This window comes from Octodon degus, unplaced genomic scaffold (assembly GCF_000260255.1).
Source record: "Octodon degus isolate 3935 unplaced genomic scaffold, OctDeg1.0 scaffold00020, whole genome shotgun sequence".
Lineage (NCBI taxonomy): Eukaryota > Metazoa > Chordata > Mammalia > Rodentia > Octodontidae > Octodon > Octodon degus.
In genome coordinates, this window is record NW_004524596.1 from 12,908,942 (window position 1) to 12,933,580 (window position 24,639).

General features: G+C 38.5%; 1 protein-coding gene across 3 annotated transcripts in view; it reads left to right on the forward strand.

Annotated features, from left to right (window-relative positions):
* Dync2li1 (dynein cytoplasmic 2 light intermediate chain 1) overlaps positions 1–24,639 on the forward strand; it is a 35,738-nt gene that overhangs the window by 4,484 nt on the left and 6,615 nt on the right. For all 3 annotated transcript variants that reach the window (XM_023711289.1, XM_023711290.1, XM_004627660.2), the window contains 10 exons: positions 3,949–3,983; positions 6,539–6,608; positions 9,517–9,605; positions 13,715–13,901; positions 14,673–14,741; positions 15,330–15,407; positions 18,692–18,768; positions 19,335–19,405; positions 22,098–22,195; positions 22,609–22,701. In XM_023711289.1, coding sequence (XP_023567057.1) covers positions 3,949–3,983; positions 6,539–6,608; positions 9,517–9,605; positions 13,715–13,901; positions 14,673–14,741; positions 15,330–15,407; positions 18,692–18,768; positions 19,335–19,405; positions 22,098–22,195; positions 22,609–22,701 — 867 coding nt within the window. The remainder of the gene's footprint in view (positions 1–3,948; positions 3,984–6,538; positions 6,609–9,516; positions 9,606–13,714; positions 13,902–14,672; positions 14,742–15,329; positions 15,408–18,691; positions 18,769–19,334; positions 19,406–22,097; positions 22,196–22,608; positions 22,702–24,639) is intronic.

Here is a 24,639-nt window from a genome sequence, read left to right on the forward strand (position 1 = left end):
TATCTGGACTTAACTCTTCAACATAAAAGAATTATAGAGATCATTTACATTTTAAATTTTTAAATAAGAATTTCATTTCATGAGTTTGCTATTGTGAGAAGAGTGATTTTCATATTGAACATAATATTTTAACAATTTCTACATTTCATCCTATGAAGTATAGATGCACACATGGGTTTACATAAATTTGGACATAATCAGTACTAGTCTTAAGATACAAATAAATTTTTACTACAGAATATATTCTTTAAAGCGCCTGCGAGCAGGTGCAGGGGCGGGGGATTCGATCCGTGGGCCTGCCATGCCAGCCCTGCCCCTGGGCCCGCTGCTACCTTGCTGCTTCCTCTCTTTCCTCCATTAGTTTGGGCCTGCCATGCCAGCCCTGCCCCTGGGCCCGCTGCTACCTTGCTGCTTCCTCTCTTTCCTCCATTAGTTAGGGTTCACTAAAGTAGCAAAAAAATAAAAGTATATAAAATTATATACTTTAAAAATAAATATTATGTTGGCTACTAAGTAGGATTGTAATGGCCGCATGTGGAATCAGAGTGGAAGAATGCAGAATGGTCGTCTGTGTGCTGCAGATCTGGAAGGATGCTGTCAAAGGCCTGGAGCTCACTGCAAAGTCTGGTTTGAGTCTGTCAGAAAGCTGAAGGGTCTGCATTGGAAGCCTAAAGAAACTGGAAATGAATCTCCAAAGGCCATGGCAAAGACCAGAGCTCTCCTGAAGAAGCAAAGGGAACATGTCTGTTTTCCTTTCCCTGTTTATTCCATCCAAGCTCTGAGCTTATTGGTTGGTGCCACTCCCATCTAGAGTGGGTCTTTCCTTTTCACTTTGCAACCTCTATGTCCACCATCCACAGACACACCCAGAACTGTGCTCCACTAATGTGCGAGGCATTTGTTACTCTGATGAAACTGACAGCGCCTTTATCTGTCGCACCTTCCAACCTTGCATTCATACATCATTCAGCAGACATTTATTGAACATCTTTTATGTGCATGTATGCTGCTGGTACCTGTGAGCATAGGGATGAAAGGCACATTCTGTACCATGAAAGAACCCAAGTACCTGTGCTCATCTACTAGCAATGACAGTAGCAGGAGATGCTGTGCTGATGAACAGGAAGGGCACACACCCCTGCCCAAGAGCTTGGAGGCCTGGGAAAGCTTCTGGAAGAGAGTGATGTCTAAAGCTTGAAAGGCAGGCAGTAAGTGGAACAATGCAGATAACAGGGGCCAAGTCAACAACCCAAAGAGAGGATCAAGAATAACACATACATTTACAGCAAAAAAATTGGAGAGAGAATGTATTAGACAAATGTGACAGCATTGCTGATCAACAGTATTGATTGCTGTTTTGATGATGGGGACTAAGGCACCACTACTCTGCTAAATATCTGTAATTTCTGCCCACCATCATTTGTATAGGCTGAGGAATGGAGGAGGAAGATGACTGAGTTCCCCTACACTGGCTTTTTCTAGTAAGAAGTAGCCAAGGAACAGCCATGTTTTAGTAGAGGCCCTCAAGGGGAGAGAACGTTCCAAAGGTGTTGAGATGTCAGGGATTATGCCAGTCGTGGAAGTAGGGTTCTAGACAGAAGGATTTCAGAGGAAAGGAGAACAGGAATGGCTGAGTCAGGGTGGCCTGTGTAGGGGACCTGTGACCTGAGTCACAGGACTCAGGTGGGTCAGAAGACTGGGCTGCTGGTACGATTGAGCTCATTCGAGGGGAGATGAGATTCATTTTGATTGTCCCTACATGAATTTGTAGGAATTAGGAAGCCCAAGAGTCTAGACATACTCTTTTCTTTTTCTTTTTTTTTTTTTTGCGCAACTAGGGATTGAACTCAGGCCCTTGCGCTTGCCAGGGAAGCACTTATTCCACTGAGCCATCTCCCCAGCCCCCTAGACATATTCTTAAAGGGCTACAGTTTACTACTGAATCTTTAAACTTTGGATTTTTCACTGTGATGGTAACCTGAAACTTGATTGCAGTTCCCAGAACTGAGTTTATGATTATTTGAAATTGTGACCATACATACTCTACATTTATATAAAATTATCATTAAATTATTTAAATCAATACTAGAGTCATAAAATTTTGAAGAAATTGCCTAGATATCTGAAATATCTTGCAATTCTAAAATACAGTAATTCTGGCTCTTTATAGAGATTATTACTTTTTAACTTAAATCTTTTTTTTTTTTTTTTTTTTTTTTTTTTTGTTCCTCGAATGCCTTCAGGGCACTTTTGGCCAGCTGGAGAGTGGTGAGGTTCGAACTCCAGCAACCTGAGGCTGACAGCTTTGTGGAAGCAGCCACTTAAAGGACTGAGCTAGGGCCAGGCCCCCTTAACTTAAATCTTATATACCTCATATGATATATGTTCAGTGTAGGAAAATTAGAAAATCTGATTTTTCTTTAAAAAAAGTAAATTACTTACAAATCCATTAGCTGGAAATAATCACTATTAACATAGTAACATCCCTTGAAATATGTGTGTGTGTGTGTGTGCGCGCACGCGCGTGTGCATGCACATGCATGAAGAAGCAGAAGATTTTAGTGGGCTTTGTTTGAGGCAGAGTTTCGCTGTGTAATCCAACCTTGAGTTCGTGCTCCTCCTGCCTCAGCCTCCAAGTGCCGGGATTACAAGTCGTGTACCATGATATCTGTCAGGAAAATAATTTTTTTTTAATTGAAAACAGGATCATGCTAATTTATTACAAGTGTCGCACAACTTAAGTATATTTCTATATTGTCATTCCTGATAATTGCAAATTATTATATAGACTAATCAATTTAGCTAGTTCTCTATTTGCAGACATTTAGATTGTTTTGAGTTTTTCAATTTGGTATAACTCTATCCAATAAACATCTTTCAATATGCTATCCCAACTTTTTTTCTATGTCTCATTACAAAAATTTCAACCAATTTGAGCATATTCCACCCATAATTTGGATTAATTTATTACCTTATTGGTAAAAATTATAGGCATTTTAATTAAAAAGAAACATATAATAATATGTTGTGTTTTTCTTAATTCACTGTTTTCCAAACTATTTTCTTTGAAGCCCAAAGATTTTCCCTGGCAGAGTTTTTCCTAATGTTTCTTGTTTATCTTGTTTTCTTTTAAGAGGTCATTTTAAAAAAGAATTTTTCTAGCTTAAGAAATCTATAGTGGGGGGCCTGCCCCCTTAGCTCAGTTCTTTAAGTGGCTGCTTCAACAAAGCAGTCAGGCTCAGGTTGCTGTGGTTCGATCCCCACAACTCAAGCCAGCCAAACCTGCCCTGAAGGCATTTGGAGCAAAAAAAAAAAAAAAAGAAAGAAAGAAAGAAAAGAAATCTATAGTTTTTCAAGCCACTGGGCTACTTTGTGGATAAGATTTGAGACCACATTTTATGGCTAGCAGCAGAGATGGGACCCGAACCTGCATTTCTGACTCAGAAAAAGAGGCTTGGAGTAACAGTGCATCTTCCAGAACCAAGCACGCTAGCCCAGCTTCTGAAGTGCTTATTTCCAACATAGTTGCAACATGTCCTTTATTTGTATGTTAGCTTTTTTCTTTATTTCCACTTCAGTAATTGGAATAAAAAACATTTTGGAAGACACTAATCATCAGCGTAACGAGTAATTAGCATTGTTGAGTAGAGAAAAAAATCTAAGAAGCTGCCAAGTTGACCGCCAAAGTAAGGTGTGATTTGCTAATATTTGTCATCTGTGGTACTTTATAATTATAATAACAGCAGTGTAGTTATTCTGTGATAAAATGTTGACGTTAACTTTTTTCACTTATCAAACTTTAGAACGATTCTGAAAGTTTCTGAGTTTTAGTTTCTAGGTAATTTATCATTCAAGTGGTTTGAAAAGCTATTTTGGGCCATACTTATGAACATTAATACAACTTTACATATGGATGACATTAAACAGTATTTCTTTTTTAATTTCCAGGGAAAGACTACTATTATCCTACGGTGTCTTGACAGGTAAGTGTGACGTTAGCCTTTCAAATTCATTTCTGCTTATTGTAGTGTACATGGCAAGTGCAAGTCTGAAAGACATGGAAAGGGAATGATTTTGAGACCCCAAACAAATATTTAATTCTTAATGAGGCCTTAGAATAAGTTTTAAGAGCTTCTTTAAAAAAGAACTAATGGGGGCCAGGGCAGTGGCTCAGTGGAATAAGCGCTTCCCTCGTAAGCTCAAGGGCCTGAGTTCAATCCCTGGTTCCACCAGAAAGAAAAAGAACTAATGGGGGCTCGATCCCTGGGCCTGCCATGCCAGCCACACCCCTGGGGCACCCTGAGCTGGCGATTGAGACTGGACATGATGGCATGTGCCTATAATCCCAGCTCATGGGAGGCTGTAAACAGGTGGATCACGAGTCCAATCTAGTAGTGAGACCCTGAACACCCTGTTAGACCCTTCCCTAAAATACAAATAAATAAATAAAGTAGAACTAATGAAAAGTCAGAAAACACAGGGCAAACCTCTCTGAGGAAACACTAGTATAATTACTAGTAATACTAATATAATTACTAGCCTATAATAGTACTACCATTCTTCTTGGCTGTGTTACTTTGGTATTTAAATTATTTTATTCTACCTAGTACAGGTTTATTAGAACAATAATTATAATCTTTAAATTAGTCAAGCTTACAGTTTTGATGCCCAGTGTTTATCCTCAAATCGTATATTTTACCATTTGTTTTATATACTGCCTAATGTTTTATGCTGTAGAAGCATGCAGTCAGATTGACCATTAGGATTATGATTAATAGATATGGCAGGAAGCTGAAAAAGAAAGACTTCAATTAATTTTAAAAATATTTCAGTTCCCTTTAATTCTAATGCATATTTCTTTTTATTCTAAAACATTAAAAGAGACGAAATTTGGTCTTATGATCACATTAAAGAAAATCATTCACTTGAAAAATATTTTTTTTAAGAATACAAATAATAAAATCTTGGTTTGGTGTAATTCCTTTGAGCAACAACATTATGCCATAGGAGAACTGTCCTACTGACACCTGGATCATCTTCCCTCTTTAGAAATCATGGTTTTCTTTTGGTTGTATTCATGTTTCCTATAATAAACCATCTAGTTCAGGATAACATACTCTAAACTACTATACTGAATTAAAAATTAATTTTAATTCTTTGATAGTCTGCTCAGAAAAAAGGATACTTTCTATATTGTAGCTTAAATATCAGATTCACAAATTTTATCTTAAAAAGCATCATATTTCATAAACGGTTTTTGTCTTTTAGGAAATATAGCCAAATATTCTTTTTTGTTTGAATCAAGAAATATATATGTAGCAGTAAAATTTAAAATAAGAAATATAAATGTACAAATCACATATTTAAAATTGTATTTCTTTTTTGTTCTTCATATTAAAAGTCAGTAAAAAAAATTAAAAATCAGTGCATGCCAACATTATTCCACCTTGGAAAGGAAGTTATGCTTGAATGTACCTTGAGGATATTATGTTAAGTGAAGTAATAAAAAAGACAAAAACTGTCTGATCCTACTTCTGTGAGATGTGTAGAGGAGTCAAGTGCAGAGGAGCAGAAAGTAGAACAGGACCGTGGGGAGGGAAACAGGGAGGTCCCCGTTTGTTTAGTGGGTGTGGAGTTGTTTTGCAAGGTGAGAAGTCTCAGAACAGTGTGGGTATATGCAGTACTGCTGAGCTGTCTACACAAAGATAGTTAGATGGTAAATTTCATTTTATGTACCTTACCACAATAAAAAAATTAAATATAAAGAAATATATACCGTAAAACTACTTACCAAGCAATAAAATGCAGTGTTCATCAAATCATTTTAATATTTTCCGAATCAGTGTTTTTAGACTTTTCATGAAATTTGTTAACAATGCTCACTGACCTTATGATGCCCATATTTGAGCTGTGATTTCTGTACAAATATGGCATTAATATTGAAGTCCCCAGTAAATTGACATTCATTAGTTTCGAGTTCCCCACACAAAGGCAGGATAAACCTGATGTCAGTGCTTCTGTGGCTGAACCGTGGACAGCTGGTGACCCAGCGTAACCGTGGATACTGCTGGCCCTGTCTCCTTCCCACTCACACCAACAGGGGCTGCCCCATCATGCAGGGGCCATTGTTCACCTCTGCAGTCACCACTAAAATTCTCTAGGACTTTTTGTTTGTTGTTTTTTATAGTAGTGGGGAAATTGAACCCAGAGCCTTCAAACTGAGCTACATCCCCAGCCTTAAAAACAATTTAAAAAACAAACCAAAACAAAACATGATCTCATTAAGTCGCCCATACTGGGTTCAAACTTGTGGTCCTCTTTCTCATCCTCCCAGCATGCCGGGATTCACTAAGACAGTTTTAAAAAGGCTTATCTCATATACATTTTTAAATAATGTTTTAACTCAGTGCTGTTACTTAAGGTAACTTCTGTACTAATAAAGTTTTTAAGAGGAAGCAAAAAGTGAATGGAATAAGATAACATCAGAAGCTGCTCTCACCTGCTCCTTACAGAGACACTTTCTGCCTTCTTTGTACAGGGACGAGCCAGCAAAGCCAACCTTAGCTTTGGAATATACGTATGGAAGAAGAGCAAAAGGTCATAACACAGTGAGTTCATAAGGACACTGCAGTACTATTGGTGAAGTCGTGACAATGACGTTGCTTTTGGCTTCCATTTTATCTACAGCCACTAAGCACATCCAGGTGTATACTTCAGAACTGTGTGCCATTAGGCCTCATATGGGATCCAGCTGATCCGAAGCCAATTCAAACTATGAGAACATTCCAGCTTTCCCATTTGCTGTCGTAAAATGCTGAAATAACATTACTTTCCCACAGTTAGTTCTTTGGCTTACTTACTGTTCTTCAAATGTGAATAATATTGTGCATTGCCTTTTGTCTCTAAAATCTGCTAAAAATATGGGTTTGACTTTTGAAGTATTTATGAGAATATACTTTTCAAAATCTAAATTATTAGTATTAAAAGCAAATACAAGGGGCTGGTGAGATGGCTCAGTGGTCTAAAGCACCTACTTGGAACAAGCTTGCCAAAGCACAGGGACCGCAGTTCAATCCCCCAGCACCACATGCCAGCCAGCCCCGCCCCCTGGTGGGCTGAGCTGGCCACACACACACACACACAAATAAATAAATAAAATTAAAAAAAAAAAAAAGCAAATACAAGACTGAGATGTAGTTCAGTGGTAGAGTACTTGCATAGCAGGGACAAGTCCCCAGATTCAGGTCCCAATACCTAAAAAACTGTTGCTAGTACTGAGTCCACATGCTCTATTTTCCTTTTTTCACTCTAATGTCTCTTCAGAGGAATGCTGGAAATTATTCAGCGTAGAAGGAAAGCTTATAACAATGTGTGGGTAGGGGAGGCAAATCCTGTGTAGACTCTTTCAGAGTCCTCACAAGAACAGGAGTCATTCTTAAGTGAATTCTGTGGAAGAACAATCTAGAACACAGGGACCCACTTCTCCTATAACAAAGGCAAATGTTCCTAGATTGTTCTGCTTCAAAAATTTGCTCACTAGACAGTGTATAAAGAAAATTAAGGTCTGGCCAGATAGCTCAGCGGACTGAAGCACCTGCTTAGGCAGGCGCAGGCAGGGGTTCAATCCCCAGAGTGCCATGCCAGCCCCACCCCCGCGGCACACTGAAACAGTGAAGGAGACTGGGTATGGTGGCACAAGCTTCTAGTCCCAGGACTTGGGAGGCTGAAAACTGGAGGATCACTACAAGTCAGATATATGTAGTGAGATCCTATAGACCCTGTACTGAATGCATTAAAAAGAAAGAAAACTTTATACACTGAATCCACCAACAAAAAGCTTTAAAATCTTTTTTCATGAAATTGTGAATTGAGATTTTCCAATGTAATTTCTCCCACAAACATTAAGAATTCAAATATAATGAAATAATTGTAGAGATTATGAGGTAAAAACATATTAAAATTTTTTTAATTAAAATTCATCTAAAACTTGCATTATGAAATAAGCCAGACTGAAAGACAAGTATCCCATGTTTTCTCTCATATGTAGAGTCTAAGATTAAAAGAAAAGAAAAGACAGCATGAAAATTGAAGGGAGAGGATTACAGAAGAGGAAAAGGTTTTGGGAGGGAGAAAAGGAAGGCGAGGGAAAGTAGTAGGGGAGGGGCTATGATCAAAGTGTGTGCACATAATGGAAATGAATGGCTGGACAAAGAGCTCAGCGGATTAAAGCGCCTGCAGCAGGTACAGGGGCCGGGGATCCCAGGCCTGCCGTGCCTGCCCCACTCCCAGGGCACCCCACCACCAGGGCACGCTGAGATGGCAATTGAGACTGGGCGTAGTGGCACACGCCCATAATCCCAGCTCTTGGGAGGCTGTAAACAGGTGGATCACCACGAGTCCGATCTAGTAGTGAGACCCTGAACACCCTGGAGACCCTTCCCTTAAAAAAAAAAAAAAAAAAAAAAAAGAAATGTCTACAATGAAACTTGTTGTTCTATAGTGTTATTACTAGTAATGTAAGCAAATAGACTTCTTTAGTGTGCATTTGTCTGCCAGGTTTATGGCAGCAAATAATATAAAAATCCGTGTGATTCACTCTCTCCTGTTTTTTTTTTTCTCCCTCTAAATTTTATACCATTAAGCAGGACTTTTTAAATTTATTCTAGAAGCCTTGTGCCTTTCTAAGATTCAGTGTTCCCTAAGAGCTCTAAGTGGAAGCACCTTGTGAGATCCTTCTAGAATTCTGATGGCCTAAAGGCTTCTTGCCATCAGGGTAGGTGCAGCGATGCCATCCTTAGTTTGCAGTCTAGAACGGCATTCAAGGAATGGCAGGTCTTATTTCCAAATGACTTGGCTGTCCAGCCCTGTCCATCTGCTGCTCCTTCGAGTCCTGAGAGGTAGAGCGGTCAGTCAGCCTCAGGGCACCCCGCACCCCCACCAACGCTTTGCACTGGCAGGGGAGCCTGCCAGCAGCTGTGGGACCCAGGCGTAGATTATCTGCCTGGACATTTGCTCAGGTACTCTTAATCTGCTGCCAAGACTGCCCCCTTTGCCCCTTTTCCTCAGGCCTTAGCTGTATATCTAATTTACCTTGTAAACTTTTGTTTTCCTAAACCACAATGTTGTCCTACTCAGCTGTTTTATCTCTATCTAGAACACCAAATGTGTTTGTCAACTGGTTGATTTTATTTAAAATTTGTTTAAGTGTATCTTACATGTGACGTTTGAAAAATTGGAGCCCTGCGTATGTGTCCTACCAAGGTATTACCAGAGCTGGCCTTTATGTACACGTGTGGAGGGTGTATCTCAGTGCTTCACCTCTGTTCTGTGGGATGGGACCTTTGGCACACTTGGAGGGGTGGGGTAGAAAGGATGTTTGACTGTCGAGAAAGGGTTGATTGAGGACTGCAACATTTTGTACCTAGAATTATTACTGGCAGGTGCTAATGAGGTATAAGAAGCACTTAAAATTAACAAATAAAAATTAAAATATTAAAAGGAAACTTTTTCTTTTAGCCAAAAGATATTGCTCACTTTTGGGAACTGGGTGGAGGAACCTCTTTACTGGACTTAATCAGCATACCAATCACAAGTGACACTTTGCGGTAAGTGAGCCGGGTCAGGAAAGCTGTGAGTGCATGCAGCATCCACAGCGTGACTGCGTGTAGGCTCTTGTGAGTCATAACTTGAGGCGACAGTTTGATGTTTCTGAAGGTTCGTGCCCACTTCCTTTCTACATACTTACGCTGTAATGCTTCCAAAGAGGTTTTGAACGAAGCAGAGCTGGCATTCCCACTAGTAGCACACTTTGCAAGCCCACTAACAAAAAGTTACATCTAAAAATACTTGGGTGATGAATTCATTTGCAAAAATAAATCTGGAAAGTTAATTCTTAGCACTATCCATCTCAGTGCGAACTAGTTCAGCTTGGAACTTTTCTGCAATGGGAGAGTCTAAGTCTACCTTCAAATTTAACGTGAATTAACATCATCAGGTTTCATCCAGAGGAAGGCTATGTATTGGAATACAAAGCAAGTTTAAAGAACTGGACCTACGGGGGAACCTTAGACCCTTTGGGTGCTTTTCTGACAGTGCCTCCCACATGTTGGCCAAATCACATGTGGAAAATTGTAACATTTCTCAGTGTTCCTGGGAACTCATCCTAGCCAAGAAAAGCAAGTTAGAGCCTGAAGGCTCTTGCTCTTGTCAGAAATTAACATAAACCATTTCTGCTGCCTCGACCAGAGACAAAAGGCTTGGCAAGTATTTGTTACATTTCAGGCATTAAGATCATTAGGATGTGGAATTATTTCTCATCAGGGCAGAGCTAGCTGGATACAGATAGTATTGGCTTCATTTGTCCAGAGGTTTTTTTCTTCTAATTTACTTTATTTTAATTTAATTTAATTACAAACCAAAGTATGCTCATAAAGAAAACTTGGAGAAGTACAGAAAAATACAAAGAAAGTAAGAGAATCACGTAGGCACTATTAACATGTGCTGTCTTTCAGTCTTTCCCATATTTGTAAATAGACTTTATAGACATTTAACATGTTTTATAAACACATTTACATCTTGCTGTTTAACTTATAATCACCATCTCCCTATGCCATTAGTTTTCAGAAACGTGAGCTTTACCAGCAACATAGTTTTTCATTTGTCTCTGTGATGGACACAAGCAGAGCTTCCTGGGATCCTGGTGGCTCCAGGTGGTGTGGCTGAGGAGAGCTGGGGAGGGGGTGGAGGCAAAGGGGCCCCAGCAGCCGCTTTGCATGGCCAGAGGCTGAGAAGATGAAGACTCATTACCTGCTGCAACCTGGGTCGTCCTGTCCCCTTCTCTGGGCCTGATAGGTTTGTGGGAATTCTGGGTTCTGCAGAAAGCCCTGTGTTCCCACAGCTTCTTTACTACTTCTTTTCCCTACTACTGTGGGCAGCTGGAGGCCAGAGGAGCCAGGCTGAGGGCAACATGGGGAAAGGCAGCTAGGGCCTGGCCCTGAGTGACTGAGCAACCAGAGCGTTCCTGGAAAACATTCACTTCTGAGGCAGTTGCTGGTCTGGGAGCATTTTTTTGGACTGGAATTAGCCTGACACATAATTCTCTTGTGTTAGACAAAGCCCAGCCACTAAAGGAGATAATGTTGCCCAATGGAATTAGCAGTTTGCTGCCTTTGAAATAGCTGTTCATAAAATTATAAATTTCCACAGACTTTGGATTATTTGTAATAGAACATTTCTTGTGGTGTGATTTCCTGTTTTAAGATATATTTTTTGTTCTTAATCTGGTGTGGTGACACATGCCTGAATTCTCAGCACCCTGGGAAGCTAAGGGAGAAGGATCACAAATTGAAGCCCAGCCTGGAAAATTTAGCAACTTAGTGAGACTGTACCTCAGAATAAAAAAAGAAAAGAAAAAAGAACTAGGGATATAGATTAGTACAAAAGCCTTGCATTCAAATATCAAATATCAGGGAAAAAAATTAAAGAGAGAAGTTTTTCTTTTTAAAAACTTTTTTAGTTATCATTTGCTATGAAATAAGCAAAAAGCAAGTATTCCCACAGTACTGGGAAACAAAAAATTTTCATCTTAGAAAATAATTGAGTAATCCATTTTTCTTTTTCTTAAAACAAAGTTATTTCTCATTTTAAAAAATAAATGCTTGTGTCATATACATTTTACCACAATAGAAAAGTTAAACCATAGTAGTTGTTTGAAATAAAACTATACTAAAACCTTGAAAATAAAATTAGGTTTTTTTACTACTGAAAATATATCTATTTTAGCCCAATCATGCACCTATAATCCTAGTGCTCAGGGTGAGGCAGGGGGATCGCTGTGAGTTCAAAGCCAGCCTGGGCTATATGGTGAGGCCCTGTCTCAAAAAAAAAAATCTATTTTACTATTTTATACTTAAACTGTTTCTCAGCTTATTAAAGTGACATAGAAATGATTGCTGAGATGTTTAATAATACAGTAATTTTATTGAAAAATTTAATAACTAATGTCTAAGATTACTTTCTAAATTTAGACCAACCATGCAGAATTTAGTAGCTATTTTGCATAAATTACATAAAATAGCAGGTTTACTTGACCTAAGCAAAATAACCAAATAACATATAATTCTTCCATGCCTATTAGCAGAGTGTTTGTCCTGTTGATGAAGAGCACATTGACCCATGATTATGCTTCTACATCCTTACGACCATTTTCTGAAATACCACTAGGTTTATCTATGCTTGTTTTTATTGTGAGAAATACATATAATATAAAATTTGCTATTGTCATTTTAAATTTACAACGCAGTGGTGGGAAGTGCATCCACATTGCTGTGCGACCCCCACTGCTGTGCGTCTGCAGGGCTTCCTCATCTTCCCAGGCCGAGGCTCTCCTCCGAGTCCTGCAGCCGCCTCTCACGCTCTGTGCATCTGACCACTCAGCACATCGTGCACGCGAGGCCATCTAGTGTCTGCCCTTTAGCTACTGGTGTATTTCACTTAGCATGATGTCTTCAGGGTACATCCAGGTTGTAGCATGTTCAAAATTCCTTCCTTTTTAAGGCTAATACACCATATAGTACATACCACATTTTATTTATCCATTAATCCATCCATGGACAGTTGGGCTGTTTCTGCCTTTTGACTATTATCAGTAATGTTTCTAAGCACCCTGGTATACACATATCCGTGCAAATCTGAGCTGCTTATTAGGGACCCAGAAGTGGAATTGCTGAATCACATTGTGATTCTATGTTTAATTTCTTGAGGAACCTCCATGCTGTTTTCCACAGCATCCACACCAGTTTGTATTCCCACCAGGGATGTATGTGCCAGGGGTTCAGTGTCCTCAGCAATTCATGTTACTTCCTAGCTTTTTTATTCCTTCTAACAGTAGCCTTTCCAGTGGCCAAGAGGACATGCTTTCCTTGTGGTCTGGATTGCATTTCCCGAGTGATTAGGGAAGTTTAACATCTTTTCCTGTACGTAAGGCCATCTGTGTATCTTCCTGGAGAAATAGCTATTTGAGTCCTTTGACCATTTTTAAGGTTTTGGTTTTTATTTGGGGGGGTGTTTTTTTGGCTGTGTGCATGTATTTGTTTGATGCGCATGAACAGTGTCCAAATGGGTATAATGCACATGGCGAATCTCTGGTGCTCATAGGTATGCTTTTGGGGAGGCTGATGGTACAGAAAGGAGACATGGAACTTAGAAGCCAAACATGAGTTATATGGCTTACTAGTCAGTAGGTCTGTGATCAGTCTTTAGTTCCATGAAACAGATATCATAACATCTTCTAGAAAGGATTATTGTAAAAATTATAAACAAGTTGGAAAGTTTCCCATCAGTAAATGCATTCCTTGCCTCATTTGATTGTGCTGCGTCCCTGCTGCCACTCTTACTGGTCTTTTGCTTCCCTCTGGAGCACATGATAACAGTTGCATGTAGCATAGCTCAGCTGGACCCAAATGCTTGCAGCTTGTTTTTTTAAACTGGATTGTTTTTAGTTGAAACAAATTTCAGTTCTACTATTGATTGTAATACTGAAATATCACAGAAGTATTGGGATACATAAGACTGTAACTCTGGTCTGTTTTTAATCTTAGAACAATGCTTTTTAAAAATTCTCCTAAGCTATATTTTATTATTCTTGGATAAATTTCAGTACACTGGTGTTTCAAAATGATCATTATTTTGAGTCTTTGGGGGTTTATTTTTTCAGGACATTTTCTATTGTTCTTGTTCTGGATCTTTCAAAACCTAATGACCTTTGGCCAACTATGGAAAATCTGTTGCAAGCCACAAGAAGCCATGTAGATAAAGTGCTAATGAAACTGGGAAGGACAAATTCTAAAGCAGCTTCTGAAATGAGACAGAAGAGATGGAGTAACCTGCAGAAGGAACACCCAGTGAGTTCTGCCGGTCCTGTTCCTGGAGTCTTCAGCCCCATATGTAGTTGAGATAACATCACAAACAACTTCTTTAGATTTTTATGCATGACTTGAAATTCACTTGATGTAGATGAACCTGTTCACTGGAAAATTATAACAATTTCATAAAACTTCAGTAAGAGCAAAGCAAGGAAAAAGATTTCTTGTGTCTTTTTGTTAGACATCTACTATGATTGTTATGGCATATTACCCCAATCAAAAGAAATAGAGTTTTAAAGTCATAGCTTGATATTGATTTTATAATCTCTGTAAAATGAAGATAAAAAGCCAGTCTGTACAAAAGTCATCTGGCAAAGACTAGATGAAGCTACAAATTTAAGCAAGAGGTACAGTTTAACAGCTTTCACTGTCACTCTGTATTGTACATTCATTTGGTATCTGTAATATGTTCTGTATCTCTCCATCATCTGAAACTAATTATAACGTAGCTGTGATGGTAGCAGAAGTTCTTTGAAGGCAGTTGTGTAGAACAGCAGTCTGTGGCCCATGAGGTTGCAACAAGCAGTTAATATAGTATAAGAAAACAAAAAAACAGTAATTTGGGGAATTGCCATTTCTAGTTTTATACTTAAGAAATATAACTTGGTAAATGAGAGTTAATATTGAATCAAATTCTATGATAAATCAGCAAGTGACTTAAAATGGCCTATTCTCAGAAGTAAACAGAAAGTTCTGAGCCACATGGCAATAAACAATTACAATAAATTATTCAAATGCATTTATTAACAGGATCGTGAATTAATTGACCCATTTCCAGTACCTCTGGTCATAATTGGAAGTAAATATGATATTTTTCAGGTAAGCTCTTCCACTTTAGCTGAGTTTATTGGATGTGCACGGCTATGCTCTGTGGGGGAGGTATGAAAATAAGGATGGAATAAAAATCACTCTGGAAGGGATGAGTTAAGTCACACATCTTAAAGGGTTTGGAAACAAAGATATAGTTGGGACAGAAAAAAAATTGCCTAAAATAAAAACAGTGGTCAGAATGGGAATAAAGCAGAAGATTTAGAAAATGAATCTGTAACCACTGAGGGATAGAACTCTCTTTTCAACTTTGAAATTGAAGAAAGTAGACAATTAGTTTCTCCTTATCTTTGCTTGTCAGAGAATCCTTAGGGTATTCCACACTGTAAAATGTGTGCGTATATCTGAATTCTATTGAGCTAAGTGTTTAAACAAAGAAAAGATCTGATAGCTGTGGCTTAAAAACCTGAAGCGCTCGTTCAGTCTCTGTAGGAACACAGTTAGGCGATGGAGTCCTACTCCTCAGGGTGGGTTTTAAATAATAGGAAAGAATGTTTCTACATGTAATTTGCTTCTTACTGCTACAGATACTTAGTTTTCTTCCCTTGTTTTTTCTTTTTTTCTGTGACATTTCTACAGGATTTTGACTCTGAGAAGAGAAAAGTGATATGCAAGACACTCCGATTTGTTGCACATTATTATGGAGCATCATTGATGGTATGTTCTTTTCTTGTCCCTTGGGCTCGGAGAGTAACAGATTTGGAGAAATTAGCAGCCTGATGTATAGTAAATGCCTTCGGTGATGAACTTCTTCCATCCTTTCCCACTGCAAAGACCTCTTCCTACAGAGTGCTGGGTCATGTACGTGGGCCGCAAGCTCCTACGTGACCTCCCTCTCTTGGGAGCAAAGTTCTAATATTTTCATACCCATAAAGCCCAACCACACTTACAGAGATAAAGTGACTACGTGTTTATTCATTTGGAGTTTCCTGTTACGACTTCATGTGGCGCTGGGTTGTGGCTTAGTGGCAGTGTGGTTGCCTGACATGTGCAGGGCCCTAGGTTCATGTTCTTTGTTGACTCTAAAAAAGTCCATTTGTTGTAGAGGTTAAAACATGAACTCTGATGTAATGCTGCCCCCCTTCAAATGTGATTTTCAGCAAGTCATTTAAGTCAACTCTCCTCCTGGCTAAAATGGATAAAAATAATACCTTCTTCCTAGGATTCTGTTGAGGTTTAACAGGGAGTACATGTGCAATGCTTAGCACAGGGCCTGGAACAAATGTTAATAAATGTTGGTTTTTGTAATTATTATTGCCATCATCTCCCATGGCAGGACCAAATTTACTGGGTATCCTTTAAATACGATATGTACTATAAAAGCATTTTTATTAAAAAATGCTTCCCTCACCTTTGAGTAATTATTTAAGGTCTGTTTTCCTATAAATCAGAGACTCCTGGAGTCACCATGGCACAGCCCTTGCCTTCATGGCTATGGTATTATGATGAAATATCACAAACAGTATATATTTTCAGAGCCTCGGGTATAGCTCAGCGCCTGCCTGGAAGCATGAAGTGCTGAGTTCGATTCCTGGTACCAAAAAGATTTTTTATTTCAAATTTTATACTTTCTATAACATTTTAGATACATTTCATTGTGTATTTTCTTCAAAAATCATTGCCTTTTATGTTTGAATTCCATTTACTTACAGATTGACCGAGCACTTTAGAAAATATTATTTATTATTTTGAAAAGAATCAACAAAGATAATTTATGTCAGGAGAAAAACTTTCTAATATTATCATGGCCTGAAAGTGGAATGAGTTGCTCTGGGGAATCCTGAGTTCTTAGACCCTGAGTTTGTTCTAAGCAAGACGTCTACAGCTGTATGTGAAGCCTGTTTTCGATAGATTCAACAGAGTTGAGTTAGAAAATAGTGAACACTCACACAACCCTATGTTCTTGGAAATATGTTTGTAATTAGGTTCCTTTTTTTAAAATCACAGATAATGAAATCAGTATATTTAATAAGACTATCCAGGGGACAATCTGCTCAGGTACCCCTTCTTTCCCTCTATAGGACAGGAGCTTTCCTTCCCCAATAAATATATTCTGCTCATAAAAAAAAAAAAACTATCCAGCTACTCAGGAACCTGAGGCAGGAGGATCACAAACTTGAGGCCAGCATGGGCAACTTAACAAGTGCCTACCTCAGAGTAAAATGGTTTTTAAAGAGCTGGGGATGTAGCTCAGCTTGGAGCACTGGCCTGACTTGTGGGAGGCCTTGGATTCCATCCCTAGTACCCCAAATAAGTAAATAAAATTTGCTTAAATGTAAAAATTGAATTATATAAAATTTAAATTAAGAATATAATAATTAACATTACTCTAATATAATAAGTATAGAAATATAATTAAGTGGGGAAATTGTGTTTTTAATTGAATGAAAATTTTCTGTGTAGATTTTAAAAGTTATTAGAAGCATCAAAATTTTTCCAATACTTTCTTTTTTTTTTTTTAATAATTTTTTTAACATTTATTTAGTGTGTGTGTGTGTGTGTGTGTGTGTGGCCAGCTCAGCCCAGCAGGGGGCGCGGCTGGCTGGCATGTGGTGCTGGGGAATCGAACTGCGGTCCCTGTGCTTTGCCAAGCTTGTTCCAAGTGGGTGCTTTAGACCACTGAGCCATCTCTCCAGCCCCTCCAATACTTTCTTTTAAATGTATCAAGTCTTGGATATTTACAAAGTATTCTCCCCTGGATACTGTCCTTGGAAGCCTGTTCTTATTCCAAAATGAAATTTATCTTGAAGAATTGCAATTGGAACCAAAAAATTGATGTCTTTGACTTATTTAATTATATTATATTTTCAGTTTAAGGTCACTTTATTTGCTTCCATACATCTTAGTCATTCTGATTTTTTATTTTCAAAAATCAAATCTCAGCATAAACGATTTGTTGAGCAAGCTAGGCAAACGCCTGTAATCTCACCGACTGGGGAGGCAGAAGCAGAACAGCCCCAAGTTTGAGCCCAGCCAAAACAATTTAACTAGACCCCAGCTCAGAAAGTAAAAAAATAAAATAAAAAGGGGTGTGGCTCTGTGCAAAGGCCCTGAGTTCAGTTTCCTGTAACACACACACGCACACAATTTGTATGGTACCCTGAGTTTTTCATCTGATGTCAGGCTTTAATTATTAATAATATCCACCTCCTTCCAGTCTACAAAAGTGTTCTAGTTGTGGTTCTTCTAGTTATAGTATTTCAGTAGCTTAATTTTTCAGGCTTCAAAGGTAATTCAAAACAGGTTAAATGGGGGCCTGGCCTTAGCTCATTTGTTTAAGTGGCTGCTTCCACAAAGCTGTCAGCCTCAGGTTGCTGTAGTTCGATCCCCACAACTCTCCAGCCAGCCAAACCAGCCAAACCAGCCATGAGGGCATTCGGAGCAAAAAAAAAAAAAAAAAAAAAAACCAAAACAGGTTAAATAATGTTAGTGTCAGTATTGTACCGGTCTGCAGGTCCCATGTTGACTGCTTTGAAGGCAGCAATATGTCCCTGGATGTAAAAGTTATTTGTGATATATGCCTCTTATCTTCTAGCCAAACCAACTGTTAGGAATTGTTCTTTTAAACCATACTAGGTATGTTTACATACATGTGCGTGCACATGTAAACTCATTTAGACATATATATATATATATATATATATATATATTTAATTTTGTGACAATGATAGTATTTTTGAGTTGCTAAAATGATTTGTGCACAAACAAGTCCTTTCCACGTCATACACCCTGGAGGTCTGAATAGAGAGTTGCACTTGCCGAAGTTTCTTTATTTGCGTTTGTTTTGTCTATTCATTCTATTTGTTGGGTAAACAAATCATAATCCTTTCTGCAGTTGTACTTGTTCAAGGTCATATTTATTGGATCTGATGATTGGAAAGCAGAGTATGTAATTTATTCTCCTGAATTTTGTCTCCTTTTCGTTTGCTTGTTTTGTAAAGTTTACCAGTAAATCAGAAGCTCTATTACTAAAAATGCGTGGAGTTGTCAACCAGTTGGCATTTGGCATTGATAAAAGGTACTGCTAAAACTTTATTTCTTTTTTCTTTTTTGCTAATTCTACCTCACTTGATTGGTTGTCCCCAAAATTTTGCTTCCTGATCAGGAAAGTGCCCCAGAAGGTTATTCTTAAAGGGCTGATTAGACTGTTCTTGCTTTTCATATTGTTTAAGTACTTGTCAAATTTTGCAAGTAAAATATTATATAATATTATTTTGAGACTGGAAGAAAATACTTGTATACTGATTTGTTTTACTTTTTCCCCATATTAGGAGCTTTCCCTATATTATTACTTTCTTATGTTAATTTGAAATTGAGCTGAAAATTTTAATATATTTCATTCTTAGATTTTCTATTTTTCTTGGTTTGGATTTAAGGTGATGTGGGTCTATCACTTTTTTTCCTCTTTATAATCTTCATTATGGTGTATTTTAATTTTTGAAATCACTTTAATTGATATTCACTTGTTCATTTGGGGCAATTTTTCTCATCATTGGCTAGATATAAAACTTAGTTTTCATGTTTGGAGTGTGGGGCTTATTTAATTGCTAAACTAAATTAGAATCTTTTTTCTTCTCCATGTAGCAAATCGATATGTGTGGATCAGAATAAACCACTGTTTATCACAGCGGGATTGGATTCCTTATGTCAGATAGGTTGGTGAGCTTATTAAGATTGCTCAACCTTTTTAAATTGCTTATTGATTTTTATCCTTCTCCATGTTCCCTGATCCTCAGCACACAGCGCTTCTGGTTTCTCTCTTACCGCCGTCATTTTGTGTGTCTCTATTTGTGCATCCAACATGGCTATGGCCTGCATCATGTTGCCACGTGTGTGGCTGGAGGGATGGTGCCACATGAGACACTCACCTCTAATCTCTGTCCCCCAAAAATACGTGCCTGGATATCTTCTCTCTCTCAATGCTCTCCAGATACTTTTAAATTTTAGCTCCTTGAGTTTAGAATAAGCTGGGAGCATAGTTAGGAAAATCACAGCTGAAATGATAGAATAAACCATAGAGAACACAGTGGTACCAATGAGGGTATGCCTTAATTTTTCATTATAAAAAACAGCTTGCTTTTCTAGTGGGTGTATTTCCTAAACTCAGATTCCATAGTCTTCTGCACCAAGGGGCAAGTTTAGAGCTCATATTTCAAGCTGCTTATCTGTACACCAGTGTGGTTTTCCTTGTGAAGATCTTTGAGCCTAGCAGTTCACGATGCTCTTGGGACAGTGTGGTTTGCTTGTAACACAGTAATGGGCAGTTTTCTATCTTCCATTCCTCTCTTATTCTTCTAAGATAAAGGTTATTTGACTTCAAATGTAAAGATCTTTGTAATGAGATTATAGATTGAAGAGTAATGAAAGGAATGGTGGTTTTGCTTAAAGAGCAGTCATGAAGTCTGATTTTTATAATTGTCATTAGTGCCAACCTAATTTAAAGGAGAAATAATAGCAGGAATTTCTGTGTGTGGTAATAGATAATGCTGATGAAATTCTTTTACCCATGGGAATAGGTGGAGATCAGAAAAAGGTTGATAATTACTGAGTTAAAAAATCGTGGAGAGGGGCTAGGGAGATGGCTCAGCGGAATAAGTGCTTCCCTAACACACACAAGGGCCTGAGTTCAATCCCTAGTTCCGCAAAAAAAAAAAAAAAAAAAAAAAAAATTGTGGAGCTTAGACCTCATCAGGATTTAAAACTTTTGCTCTGTGAACGCTCATGTGTAGAAGAGGAAAAGACATGCTGCAATCTGGAAGAAATTATTTTTAAACCATGTATCTGTCAAGGACTAGTATTTAGAATCTGTAAAGAACCCAACAATAACAACAGTACCCCAAATAATCCACTTAAAATAATTCTAAGGAATTACACTAAATGAGAAAAAGCCAGTCAGGGAAGGCTAGGAGGAGTGAGATTTTTGAAAATTTTTGAAATGCAACTTTAGAATGGAGGACAAATTAGTTGTCAGAAGATGGAAACAGGACTCTTGGTGGGGAAGTGAAGAGAGAAGTTAGAAAGAAGAGGGTGTATCTCTAAAAGGGCACCATAGGGCCGGCCAGGTACTGCATGCCGTGCCAGCCCTGGAACCCCAGGTGCGCTGTGCTGGCCACCGAAACAGTATGCTGTGCATGCCTGTAATCCCAGCCCTGGGGAGGCTGAGACAAGAGGATCACTATGATTCCGAGCTGCATAGCAAGACCCTGTGCTAAATAAACAAATAATTAAAAAAATAAAAGGGCACCATGGGCATCTTTGTGGTGATGGAATTGGTCAGTGTCTTCACTGTGGTAGTAGATCAGCGGCCAGTTGCAGGTGATGAGGTTGTATGGAAAATACACAGACATATGCACGGAGGAGTTTGGCAGAGATCCACGGAACGTATCAGTGCCTTTCCCACCAAAGGGGCAGGGAGGCCTGGAAGATCATCACTAAAAACTTTGGTGAATAATATAGAAAATGGAAAAAAATAAACATAAAGATAATAAAGCTCAGGTTGAAAATTGCCAAAAAGTCACAGCAAATTTTTAAATTTTTCAAATGAAATTACACAAGTGAGCTGGGGGTCTGATTCCTTGGTGGAGCACTTGCCTAGCATTCAGGAAGCCCTGAAGTCACACGTTAGCGTAATAAGGAAGAAAGGAAGGAAGGAAGGAGAGAAGGAGAGAGGAAGGGAGGTAGGGAGGGAAAAAGGAAGGAGAGAGAGGAAGAAAGGCAGGAGAAAACGATGCCAATAAATTATATAAGCAGTACATGAATGAGTCTCCTTGTAAAAACTTAAGATAATACATATAAGGAACAAATGCATCATATATCTCTCTAGTTTCTGTGCACTTAAGTACATGTGTGGTGTATGGAAAAACTTTTTGAATATAATTTTATCAGTCTGTAAGCTACCATTTTGGAATTTTTAATGATTGTGCATTAAGGTTTTTCCATAATGTTCCATACAAGTCTATTTGTTATTTTATCCACTGGATAGTGTTACAAAGCAAGGTTTTGCATAGTAATTTATTTCATTGATTATTGGTGGACATTAGGTTGTGTCAGTTTTACATAATACAAATGATGCTAGAGTGTTACAGCCTTAGTACATTTATCCAGGGATTCAGGGTCAGACCAAGATCTGGAATTAATGTGAAGGGGCTGTAACATTAGAATGTGAAGAATGAGAACTAGAGCTCCCCGCTCCTCCTGAGCTCTTCCAGTACTGTAGTCTTGCTATAGAGGATAAAGGTAAATTTTAATGGTCACTTAAAAAATGAGACATCTCTGCTTTGTTCACCTATTTTATTGATAGTTTGCAGTGTTTTAATTAGTGAAGTCACTTGGAATAAACTATTTCAGGACGTCCTCCTGTTCCTGACAATGACATTGGAAAGTTTCATGCCCACACACCAATGGAGCTGTGGAAAAAAGTCTATGAAAAGCTGTTTCCACCAAAGGTATGTATTTCTATTTGGTTAAAGCTAGAATTTTTAGCACTATTTTACAGTTATAGGAAATGTTCTGAAGGCCCAATATGATAACTTTGTTTTTATCTCTCATGCTCAAAATTCAACTAAACATTTACTCAACCTTTGTAGTAAATAAAGCACCGTGAACGTGAAAAGCTGAGTAGGCTGCGGCTCCTGCTGCACCTTTCAGCAGAGTTCTCGCTGCTGGACAAGCCAGAGACAGCATCTGCAAGGGAAGGAGGCCAGAGGCCTTGGGGGCTGTGAAGAGGGCCTCACCGCTGATGATAAAAGCCTGATAGATCTTGGGGAGCCTTCCAGAAGGGGGGGAGGATGGGAGCTTGGCTTGGTAGACTGATGGTAGCCATCCTGGCACGGAATGATTTAGAGAACTGTGATTTCAGAGAATCAGCACACTGAAAGACATCCAGGACCCCGCGCGAGACCCTCAGTATGTGGAAAGTGACGTTGACGAGATGAGAATTCAGAAGGATCAGGTATTATCCTAAACATGTACTTAATTTTATCTTGTGTTTTACTATAAAATCCACCTTTGGGAATTCCATGTACTTTTTTCAGTGTATTTATTATATTTTTACTTTTAAAATCATTTAAAAATAAATAAACTTAAAAATCATCTAGGGGCCAGGGAGATGGCTCAGTAGAATAAGCGCTTCCCTGGCAAGCTCAAGGGCTTGAGTTCGATCCCCGGTTCCGCAAAAAAAAAAAAATCATCTCATTCCACTACCCACAGATATTTTATTTTTTTATTTTTATTTTTTTCTGTATCCCCTTTTTTTATTAAGTTCCATAATTTGAATATTATAGGTGTGTAAACTCAGCAAAATATTCTAGAAGAGTGCAGTAGTCCATAATAGTATTGGGTCTTCTGCTTGACTGGCATCATCAGAAATTGTTTACCTGAGTCCCCTACAGCTCAACATAACAGCATGGCTTTACTTCTTATACTTCGTTTTTATACTTTTCTGCTGGATGGTTAAGACCAAGATAAAGCAAGACCTATACAACAAGAGTTGTAGCTTTTGAATATGATAAGGTCAGTCAAATCCCTTCAGGATTTATCCTGAGACCCTGTACCTCAGATTGTAGATCCTTTGTCAGTGTCAGCCATGTGGATGAGTCATGGCCATTGCTTGGCCCCACAGATATTTTAATGTTTACATATTCCTTTTTTTATTTATTTTTTTGATAGTAAGAAAATTTATTATTCAATTTGATCAGTTCTATGATCAGCTACAACAATGCCTAGATACCAGAACAATGTCAACAGCATCAATGCCAACTACAAAATTGAAAAGGGTGCTATTTTAGCCCAACTGATAAAATGAAGAAACACAAACTCCCTCTATTTGAAGGCTCTGATGATCTCCGCCTGAGCTGCACAGATTCTCGATGCCCATGGGACGGTAGGCAAATCTACCACCACTGAGGAAGATCACATGCTTCCACCACACACTTCTTTGTAAACTCACTACCTTTTACATTTTTCCGAAGTTTGGAAGATTTTTTCATTGCACTCTGATTTTTAGTCGATTTTTGTTTTCTTTTCTCTTCTTCTGCGAGAACTTTCTGGAGCAAATGAGCAAAAAAATCCAAGTCAAAAGGGCGTTTCTCCTGGAATGCTTTGTCTATTCTCCACCCATTTGTTTTCTCTTCACGTTTAAATTTATTCTTAATCTCTATCCTTGCTCTATGAGGAAAAAGTTGTCCAATCATAGAAAAATCAGTTCCTACCATGCTGATGGCTAGAAAGAACATACCTGTTTCTTTATTTGACCATGGTTTAGAGTAATAGTTTTTCTTAAAGCTGGAATATGTAGTTGTAGAACCACACTCAAATATAGGGTCATTTTCCTCAACAACACAGGGGCCTTTTGTCCTTAAAACTTCCACAGTTAAACGTTCTTCATCCAAAATAATAGAACCGTCTTCTGCCACTTTCACTCTCGACACCAGTAATGGACCATCATCTGTCTCCCCTTCCGCTGCGTCGCTGTCTTCAGCATCAAGAGCACTCTGGCTGTCTTGTGTGCCTCTTGTCTGGACTGGAGTCAATGATTTTTCAGTTTTCTTTTCTTGTTCCAGTGAAGAAGAAATTGGATTGTTATCTGGTAGATAATATATGAAGTCTCTCATAGTCATTTTTTTTTTGAAGGTTTTACAGTTTATTAAATCCTCTCGTGAACAAAGTCGCAGTCACTGCAGACACGCACTGCAGAATCTACTCCTTCGGCTGTTCTCCAATCTCCAGCTCACTTTTTGCCAGCACCAACGTTAGCCTTTGCGGTGCCCCTGACTTTCTTCATTCTGTTCTTGCGTCCCTTCCGCTGCTTTCTTGAGGTCTTTTTCTTCTCATACAGGCCGTGTCTTGCAAGTCTGTGTTTGGGCTCATTTTTCTTCGCATAATCCAGGGA